At 46.4% G+C, this 11048-nt stretch overlaps 1 protein-coding gene across 2 annotated transcripts in view; it reads left to right on the top strand.

The window, feature by feature from the left end:
• map1sa (microtubule-associated protein 1Sa) overlaps positions 1–11048 on the top strand; it is a gene marked incomplete at its 5' end in the record, with an annotated part of 51873 nt that overhangs the window by 48 nt on the left and 40777 nt on the right. For both annotated transcript variants that reach the window (XM_079244625.1, XM_079244624.1), the window contains 2 exons: positions 1–82; positions 2482–2583. The exon at positions 1–82 is cut by the window's left edge and continues 48 nt beyond it. In XM_079244625.1, the coding sequence (XP_079100751.1) occupies positions 1–82; positions 2482–2583 (184 nt within the window). The remainder of the gene's footprint in view (positions 83–2481; positions 2584–11048) is intronic.

Raw genomic sequence — 11048 nt, 5'->3', positions numbered from 1 at the left:
GCGGATTGCTCGGTGCTGGTGGTGGTGGGAGCCCCTCCGCCCGCCGGCCTGCTGGAGCAGCTGCTGCGGCACATAGACTCGGGTGAGTGGGTTGGGTGGAACCAAGCCGCGGGAAGTCTGAACGTCCTTCATCGTAAAAGTAGAAGAAAAGTTGACTTTCTCATGTTCCGATCCAGAACCGGACACAGAACGCTGGGTCCCGGTCCAGGGTTAATCTGCGGATTTTGAACTTTCATTTGAAACTGGATCAAACTTTTGACAATATTTCCTCAAGTTCCGGTGAAACTGGGTCAGAACCAGAACCAGGATCAGGGAAGTCATTTAAAACATCAACTGATCACTTCCCAATACATTTTCTGATTGGTGATCAAATCCAGACTCAGAGTTCTGGATTTGAGTTCTCTGAGACTATGGTTCTCATCCAGTGTTAGTTCTGATCCAGTTCTGGTTCTGATCCACTTTTGGTTCTGATCCAGTTCTGGTTCTGATCCACTTTTGGTTCTGATCCACTTTTGGTTCTGATCCACTATTAGTTCTGATCCAGTTCTGGTTCTGATCCACTTTTGGTTCTGATCCAGTTCTGGTTCTGATCCAGTTCTGGTTTTGATCCACTTTTGGTTCTGATCCAGTTCTGTTTCTGAACCACTGTTGGTTCTGATCCACTGTTGGTTCTGATCCAGTTCTGGTTCTGATCCAGTGTTTGTTCTGATCCAGTTCTGGTTCTGATCCACTGTTGGTTCTGATCGACTTCTGGTTCTGATCCACTGTTGGTTCTGATCGACTTCTGGTTCTGATCCACTGTTGGTTCTGATCCAATTCTGGTTCTGATCCAGTTCTGGTTCTGATCCAGTTCTGGTTCTGGTCTTCACGTGGACCAGGTGTCAGAAGGAGGATCCAGAACCAGAACCGGGCTGACCCATCAGCAGGAGGATACGTGACGTCAGACACACAAAGAGGAAGTCCTTACTAAACAACTGGAACTTCCTGTTTGCAGAGGAAGTGACCCATCTGACAGAGATGGGTGTAAATGTGGACAGAGATCTCACTCTGCCTGGAAATCTCAACACCTTGAAACTTCATCTTCCTCCTCCCCTGTAAACATGTTTATTCCTGCTGTAAACATGTTTATTCCTGCTGTAAACATGTTTATTCCTGCTGTAAACATGTTTATTCCTGCTGTAAACATGTTAATTTCTGCTGTAAACATGTTTATTCCTGCTGTAAAGATGTTTATTTCTGCTGTAAACATATTTATTTCTGCTGTAAACATGTTTATTTCTGCTGTAAACATGTTTATTTCTGCTGTAAACATATTTATTTCTGCTGTTAACATGTTTATTCCTGCTGTAAACATGTTTATTTCTGCTGTAAACATGTTTATTTCTGCTGTAAACATGTTTATTCCTGCTGTAAACATGTTAATTTCTGCTGTAAACATGTTTATTTCTGCTGTAAACATATTTATTTCTGCTGTAAACATGTTTATTCCTGCTGTAAACATATTTATTCCTGCTGTAAACATGTTTATTCCTGCTGTAAACATGTTTAATACTGCTGTAAACATGTTTATTCCTGCTGTAAACATGTTTATTGCTGCTGTAAACATGTTTATTCCTGCTGTAAACATGTTAATTTCTGCTGTAAACATGTTTATTCGTGCTGTAAACATGTTTATTTCTGCTGTAAACATGTTTATTCCTGCTGTAAACATGTTTATTCCTGCTGTAAAGATGTTTATTTCTGCTGTAAACATATTTATTTCTGCTGTAAACATGTTTATTTCTGCTGTAAACATGTTTATTTCTGCTGTAAACATATTTATTTCTGCTGTAAACATGTTTATTCCTGCTGTAAACATGTTTAATACTGCTGTAAACATGTTTATTCCTGCTGTAAACATGTTTATTGCTGCTGTAAATGTGTTTATTCCTGCTGTAAACATGTTTAATACTGCTGTAAACATGTTTATTTCTGCCGTAAACATGTTTATTTCTGCCGTAAACATGTTTATTTCTGCTGTAAACATGTTAAATACTGCTGTAAACATGTTTATTTCTGCCATAAACATGTTTATTCCTGCCGTAAACATGTTTATTCCTGCTGTAAACATGTTAAATACTGCTGTAAACATGTTTATTTCTGCCATAAACATGTTTATTCCTGCCGTAAACATGTTTATTCCTGCTGTAAACATGTTAAATACTGCTGTAAACATGTTTATTTCTGCCATAAACATGTTTATTCCTGCCGTAAACATGTTTATTACTGCTGTAAACATGTTTATTCCTGCTGTAAACATGTTTATTTCTGCTGTAAAAATGTTTATTCCTGCAGCTTCTGGCTCCACTTTGAACCACCGAGGTTCCTGATCGGTTAAAACATCTGTAGTTGTGGGAAATTAGTACAGAATATTCTGATGGTAGAACATCTGGAATGCTGGAAGAACACGTGGAGTGGTGACGTTCCCTGTCTGTCTTCCAGGTCTACGCTGCTGGCCCGTGGATCTGGACGTTGCCGTTCTAGATCAGCAGCTGAAACTCTTTGTGTCCAGGCATTCGGCCTTCCTTTCTGAGGACGTCCCAGGTAAGACGGAACACCTAACGCCTCAGAGCCGTGTGACTCAGGACTGAAAGCTGATTGGACAGAAGTAGGACAGACTTTTTGTTTGTAGCTTCCAGACTCACAGACGCTGGTTTGTGTGAGGAGACACGAGGAGTCAGCTGAGACGCTGCTGATCCGCCTGGAGACACGCGTCTCCTACACGTCTTCATGTCTATACGACCTCATGTCTCCGCGTCTCCTACACGTCTTCATGTCTATACGACCTCATGTCTCCGCGTCTCCTACACGTCTTCATGTCTATACGACCTCATGTCTCCGCGTCTCCTACACGTCTTCATGTCTATACGACCTCATGTCTCCGCGTCTCCTACACGTCTTCATGTCTATACGACCTCATGTCTCCGCGTCTCCTACACGTCTTCATGTCTATACGACCTCATGTCTCCGCGTCTCCTACACGTCTTCATGTCTATACGACCTCATGTCTCCGCGTCTCCTACACGTCTTCATGTCTATACGACCTCATTTCTCCACGTCTCCTACACGTCTTCATGTCTATACGACCTCATTTCTCCGCGTCTCCTACACGTCTTCATGTCTATACAACCTCATTTCTCCACGTCTCCTACACGTCTTCATGTCTATACGACCTCACGTCTCCGCGTCTCCTACACGTCTTCATGTCTATACGACCTCATTTCTCCGCGTCTCCTACACGTCTTCATGTCTATACGACCTCATTTCTCCACGTCTCCTACACGTCTTCATGTCTATACGACCTCATTTCTCCACGTCTCCTACACGTCTTCATGTCTATACGACCTCATGTCTCCACGTCTCCTACACGTCTTCATGTCTATACGACCTCATGTCTCCACGTCTCCTACACGTCTTCATGTCTATACGACCTCATTTCTCCGCGTCTCCTACACGTCTTCATGTCTATACGACCTCATTTCTCCGCGTCTCCTACACGTCTTCATGTCTATACGACCTCATTTCTCCACGTCTCCTACACGTCTTCATGTCTATACGACCTCATGTCTCCACGTCTCCTACACGTCTTCATGTCTATACGACCTCATTTCTCCACGTCTCCTACACGTCTTCATGTCTATACGACCTCATTTCTCCACGTCTCCTACACGTCTTCATGTCTATACGACCTCATTTCTCCACGTCTCCTACACGTCTTCATGTCTATACGACCTCATTTCTCCACGTCTCCTACACGTCTTCATGTCTATACGACCTCATTTCTCCACGTCTCCTACACGTCTTCATGTCTATACGACCTCATTTCTCCACGTCTCCTACACGTCTTCATGTCTATACGACCTCATGTCTCCGCGTCTCCTACACGTCTTCATGTCTATACGACCTCATGTCTCCACGTCTCCTACACGTCTTCATGTCTATACGACCTCATTTCTCCACGTCTCCTACACGTCTTCATGTCTATACGACCTCATTTCTCCACGTCTCCTACACGTCTTCATGTCTATACGACCTCATTTCTCCACGTCTCCTACACGTCTTCATGTCTATACGACCTCATTTCTCCACGTCTCCTACACGTCTTCATGTCTATACGACCTCATTTCTCCGCGTCTCCTACACGTCTTCATGTCTATACGACCTCATTTCTCCACGTCTCCTACACGTCTTCATGTCTATACGACCTCATTTCTCCACGTCTCCTACACGTCTTCATGTCTATACGACCTCATGTCTCCACGTCTCCTACATGTCTTCATGTCTATACGACCTCATTTCTCCGCGTCTCCTACACGTCTTCATGTCTATACGACCTCATGTCTCCACGTCTCCTACACGTCTTCATGTCTATACGACCTCATTTCTCCACGTCTCCTACACGTCTTCATGTCTATACGACCTCATTTCTCCACGTCTCCTACACGTCTTCATGTCTATACGACCTCATGTCTCCGCGTCTCCTACACGTCTTCATGTCTATACGACCTCATGTCTCCGCGTCTCCTACACGTCTTCATGTCTATACGACCTCATGTCTCCGCGTCTCCTACACGTCTTCATGTCTATACGACCTCATGTCTCCGCGTCTCCTACACGTCTTCATGTCTATACGACCTCATGTCTCCGCGTCTCCTACACGTCTTCATGTCTATACGACCTCATGTCTCCGCGTCTCCTACACGTCTTCATGTCTATACGACCTCATGTCTCCGCGTCTCCTACACGTCTTCATGTCTATACGACCTCATGTCTCCGCGTCTCCTACACGTCTTCATGTCTATACGACCTCATTTCTCCACGTCTCCTACACGTCTTCATGTCTATACGACCTCATTTCTCCGCGTCTCCTACACGTCTTCATGTCTATACAACCTCATTTCTCCACGTCTCCTACACGTCTTCATGTCTATACGACCTCACGTCTCCGCGTCTCCTACACGTCTTCATGTCTATACGACCTCATTTCTCCGCGTCTCCTACACGTCTTCATGTCTATACGACCTCATTTCTCCACGTCTCCTACACGTCTTCATGTCTATACGACCTCATTTCTCCACGTCTCCTACACGTCTTCATGTCTATACGACCTCATGTCTCCACGTCTCCTACACGTCTTCATGTCTATACGACCTCATGTCTCCACGTCTCCTACACGTCTTCATGTCTATACGACCTCATGTCTCCACGTCTCCTACACGTCTTCATGTCTATACGACCTCATGTCTCCGCGTCTCCTACACGTCTTCATGTCTATACGACCTCATTTCTCCACGTCTCCTACACGTCTTCATGTCTATACGACCTCATTTCTCCACGTCTCCTACACGTCTTCATGTCTATACGACCTCATTTCTCCACGTCTCCTACACGTCTTCATGTCTATACGACCTCATGTCTCCACGTCTCCTACACGTCTTCATGTCTATACGACCTCATTTCTCCACGTCTCCTACACGTCTTCATGTCTATACGACCTCATTTCTCCACGTCTCCTACACGTCTTCATGTCTATACGACCTCATTTCTCCACGTCTCCTACACGTCTTCATGTCTATACGACCTCATTTCTCCACGTCTCCTACACGTCTTCATGTCTATACGACCTCATTTCTCCACGTCTCCTACACGTCTTCATGTCTATACGACCTCATTTCTCCACGTCTCCTACACGTCTTCATGTCTATACGACCTCATGTCTCCGCGTCTCCTACACGTCTTCATGTCTATACGACCTCATGTCTCCACGTCTCCTACACGTCTTCATGTCTATACGACCTCATTTCTCCACGTCTCCTACACGTCTTCATGTCTATACGACCTCATTTCTCCACGTCTCCTACACGTCTTCATGTCTATACGACCTCATTTCTCCACGTCTCCTACACGTCTTCATGTCTATACGACCTCATTTCTCCACGTCTCCTACACGTCTTCATGTCTATACGACCTCATTTCTCCGCGTCTCCTACACGTCTTCATGTCTATACGACCTCATTTCTCCACGTCTCCTACACGTCTTCATGTCTATACGACCTCATTTCTCCACGTCTCCTACACGTCTTCATGTCTATACGACCTCATGTCTCCACGTCTCCTACATGTCTTCATGTCTATACGACCTCATTTCTCCGCGTCTCCTACACGTCTTCATGTCTATACGACCTCATGTCTCCACGTCTCCTACACGTCTTCATGTCTATACGACCTCATTTCTCCACGTCTCCTACACGTCTTCATGTCTATACGACCTCATTTCTCCACGTCTCCTACACGTCTTCATGTCTATACGACCTCATTTCTCCACGTCTCCTACACGTCTTCATGTCTATACGACCTCATTTCTCCGCGTCTCCTACACGTCTTCATGTCTATACGACCTCATGTCTCCGCGTCTCCTACACGTCTTCATGTCTATACGACCTCATTTCTCCACGTCACCTACACGTCTTCATGTCTATACAACCTCATTTCTCCACGTCTCCTACACGTCTTCATGTCTATACGACCTCATGTCTCCGCGTCTCCTACACGTCTTCATGTCTATACGACCTCATGTCTCCACGTCTCCTACACGTCTTCATGTCTATACGACCTCATTTCTCCACGTCTCCTACACGTCTTCATGTCTATACGACCTCATTTCTCCACGTCTCCTACACGTCTTCATGTCTATACGACCTCATTTCTCCACGTCTCCTACACGTCTTCATGTCTATACGACCTCATTTCTCCACGTCTCCTACACGTCTTCATGTCTATACGACCTCATTTCTCCACGTCTCCTACACGTCTTCATGTCTATACGACCTCATGTCTCCGCGTCTCCTACACGTCTTCATGTCTATACGACCTCATTTCTCCACGTCTCCTACACGTCTTCATGTCTATACGACCTCATGTCTCCGCGTCTCCTACACGTCTTCATGTCTATACGACCTCATTTCTCCACGTCACCTACACGTCTTCATGTCTATACGACCTCATTTCTCCACGTCTCCTACACGTCTTCATGTCTATACGACCTCATTTCTCCACGTCTCCTACACGTCTTCATGTCTATACGACCTCATGTCTCCGCGTCTCCTACACGTCTTCATGTCTATACAACCTCATGTCTCCGCGTCTCCTACACGTCTTCATGTCTATACGACCTCATTTCTCCACGTCACCTACACGTCTTCATGTCTATACGACCTCATTTCTCCACGTCTCCTACACGTCTTCATGTCTATACGACCTCATTTCTCCACGTCTCCTACACGTCTTCATGTCTATACGACCTCATGTCTCCACGTCTCCTACACGTCTTCATGTCTATACGACCTCATTTCTCCACGTCTCCTACACGTCTTCATGTCTATACGACCTCATGTCTCCACGTCTCCTACACGTCTTCATGTCTATACGACCTCATGTCTCCACGTCACCTACACGTCTTCATGTCTATACGACCTCATTTCTCCACGTCTCCTACACGTCTTCATGTCTATACGACCTCATTTCTCCACGTCTCCTACACGTCTTCATGTCTATACGACCTCATTTCTCCGCGTCTCCTACACGTCTTCATGTCTATACGACCTCATTTCTCCACGTCTCCTACACGTCTTCATGTCTATACGACCTCATGTCTCCGCGTCTCCTACACGTCTTCATGTCTATACAACCTCATGTCTCCGCGTCTCCTACACGTCTTCATGTCTATACGACCTCATTTCTCCACGTCTCCTACACGTCTTCATGTCTATACGACCTCATTTCTCCGCGTCTCCTACACGTCTTCATGTCTATACGACCTCATGTCTCCGCGTCTCCTACACGTCTTCATGTCTATACGACCTCATTTCTCCACGTCTCCTACACGTCTTCATGTCTATACGACCTCATTTCTCCACGTCTCCTACACGTCTTCATGTCTATACGACCTCATTTCTCCACGTCTCCTACACGTCTTCATGTCTATACGACCTCATTTCTCCACGTCACCTACACGTCTTCATGTCTATACGACCTCATTTCTCCACGTCTCCTACACGTCTTCATGTCTATACGACCTCATTTCTCCGCGTCTCCTACACGTCTTCATGTCTATACGACCTCATTTCTCCACGTCTCCTACACGTCTTCATGTCTATACGACCTCATTTCTCCACGTCTCCTACACGTCTTCATGTCTATACGACCTCATGTCTCCGCGTCTCCTACACGTATTCATGTCTATACGACCTCATTTCTCCACGTCTCCTACACGTCTTCATGTCTATACGACCTCATTTCTCCACGTCTCCTACACGTCTTCATGTCTATACGACCTCATGTCTCCGCGTCTCCTACACGTCTTCATGTCTATACGACCTCATTTCTCCACGTCTCCTACACGTCTTCATGTCTATACGACCTCATTTCTCCACGTCTCCTACACGTCTTCATGTCTATACGACCTCATTTCTCCACGTCTCCTACACGTCTTCATGTCTATACGACCTCATGTCTCCGCGTCTCCTACACGTCTTCATGTCTATACGACCTCATGTCTCCGCGTCTCATACACGTCTTCATGTCTATACGACCTCATGTCTCCGCGTCTCCTACACGTCTTCATGTCTATACGACCTCATGTCTCCGCGTCTCCTACACGTCTTCATGTCTATACGACCTCATGTCTCCGCGTCTCCTACACGTCTTCATGTCTATACGACCTCATGTCTCCGCGTCTCCTACACGTCTTCATGTCTATACGACCTCATGTCTCCGCGTCTCCTACACGTCTTCATGTCTATACGACCTCATTTCTCCACGTCTCCTACACGTCTTCATGTCTATACGACCTCATTTCTCCACGTCTCCTACACGTCTTCATGTCTATACGACCTCATGTCTCCGCGTCTCCTACACGTCTTCATGTCTATACGACCTCATTTCTCCACGTCACCTACACGTCTTCATGTCTATACGACCTCATTTCTCCACGTCTCCTACACGTCTTCATGTCTATACGACCTCATTTCTCCACGTCACCTACACGTCTTCATGTCTATACGACCTCATTTCTCCACGTCTCCTACACGTCTTCATGTCTATACGACCTCATGTCTCCGCGTCTCCTACACGTCTTCATGTCTATACGACCTCATGTCTCCGCGTCTCATACACGTCTTCATGTCTATACGACCTCATGTCTCCGCGTCTCCTACACGTCTTCATGTCTATACGACCTCATGTCTCCGCGTCTCCTACACGTCTTCATGTCTATACGACCTCATGTCTCCGCGTCTCCTACACGTCTTCATGTCTATACGACCTCATGTCTCCGCGTCTCCTACACGTCTTCATGTCTATACGACCTCATGTCTCCGCGTCTCCTACACGTCTTCATGTCTATACGACCTCATTTCTCCGCGTCTCCTACACGTCTTCATGTCTATACGACCTCATTTCTCCACGTCTCCTACACGTCTTCATGTCTATACGACCTCATTTCTCCACGTCTCCTACACGTCTTCATGTCTATACGACCTCATGTCTCCGCGTCTCCTACACGTCTTCATGTCTATACAACCTCATGTCTCCGCGTCTCCTACACGTCTTCATGTCTATACGACCTCATTTCTCCACGTCACCTACACGTCTTCATGTCTATACGACCTCATTTCTCCACGTCTCCTACACGTCTTCATGTCTATACGACCTCATTTCTCCACGTCTCCTACACGTCTTCATGTCTATACGACCTCATGTCTCCACGTCTCCTACACGTCTTCATGTCTATACGACCTCATTTCTCCACGTCTCCTACACGTCTTCATGTCTATACGACCTCATGTCTCCACGTCTCCTACACGTCTTCATGTCTATACGACCTCATGTCTCCACGTCACCTACACGTCTTCATGTCTATACGACCTCATTTCTCCACGTCTCCTACACGTCTTCATGTCTATACGACCTCATGTCTCCGCGTCTCCTACACGTCTTCATGTCTATACGACCTCATTTCTCCACGTCTCCTACACGTCTTCATGTCTATACGACCTCATTTCTCCACGTCTCCTACACGTCTTCATGTCTATACGACCTCATTTCTCCGCGTCTCCTACACGTCTTCATGTCTATACGACCTCATTTCTCCACGTCTCCTACACGTCTTCATGTCTATACGACCTCATGTCTCCGCGTCTCCTACACGTCTTCATGTCTATACAACCTCATGTCTCCGCGTCTCCTACACGTCTTCATGTCTATACGACCTCATTTCTCCACGTCTCCTACACGTCTTCATGTCTATACGACCTCATTTCTCCGCGTCTCCTACACGTCTTCATGTCTATACGACCTCATGTCTCCGCGTCTCCTACACGTCTTCATGTCTATACGACCTCATTTCTCCACGTCTCCTACACGTCTTCATGTCTATACGACCTCATTTCTCCACGTCTCCTACACGTCTTCATGTCTATACGACCTCATTTCTCCACGTCTCCTACACGTCTTCATGTCTATACGACCTCATTTCTCCACGTCACCTACACGTCTTCATGTCTATACGACCTCATTTCTCCACGTCTCCTACACGTCTTCATGTCTATACGACCTCATGTCTCCGCGTCTCCTACACGTCTTCATGTCTATACGACCTCATGTCTCCGCGTCTCATACACGTCTTCATGTCTATACGACCTCATGTCTCCGCGTCTCCTACACGTCTTCATGTCTATACGACCTCATGTCTCCGCGTCTCCTACACGTCTTCATGTCTATACGACCTCATGTCTCCGCGTCTCCTACACGTCTTCATGTCTATACGACCTCATGTCTCCGCGTCTCCTACACGTCTTCATGTCTATACGACCTCATGTCTCCGCGTCTCCTACACGTCTTCATGTCTATACGACCTCATGTCTCCACGTCTCCTACACGTCTTCATGTCTATACGACCTCATGTCTCCGCGTCTCCTACACGTCTTCATGTCTATACGACCTCATGTCTC

Source organism: Telmatherina bonti, assembly GCF_933228915.1.
Source record: "Telmatherina bonti genome assembly, chromosome: 8".
Taxonomy (NCBI): Eukaryota; Metazoa; Chordata; class Actinopteri; order Atheriniformes; family Telmatherinidae; genus Telmatherina; species Telmatherina bonti.
This window is presented reverse-complemented; position numbering and strand designations above follow the sequence as displayed.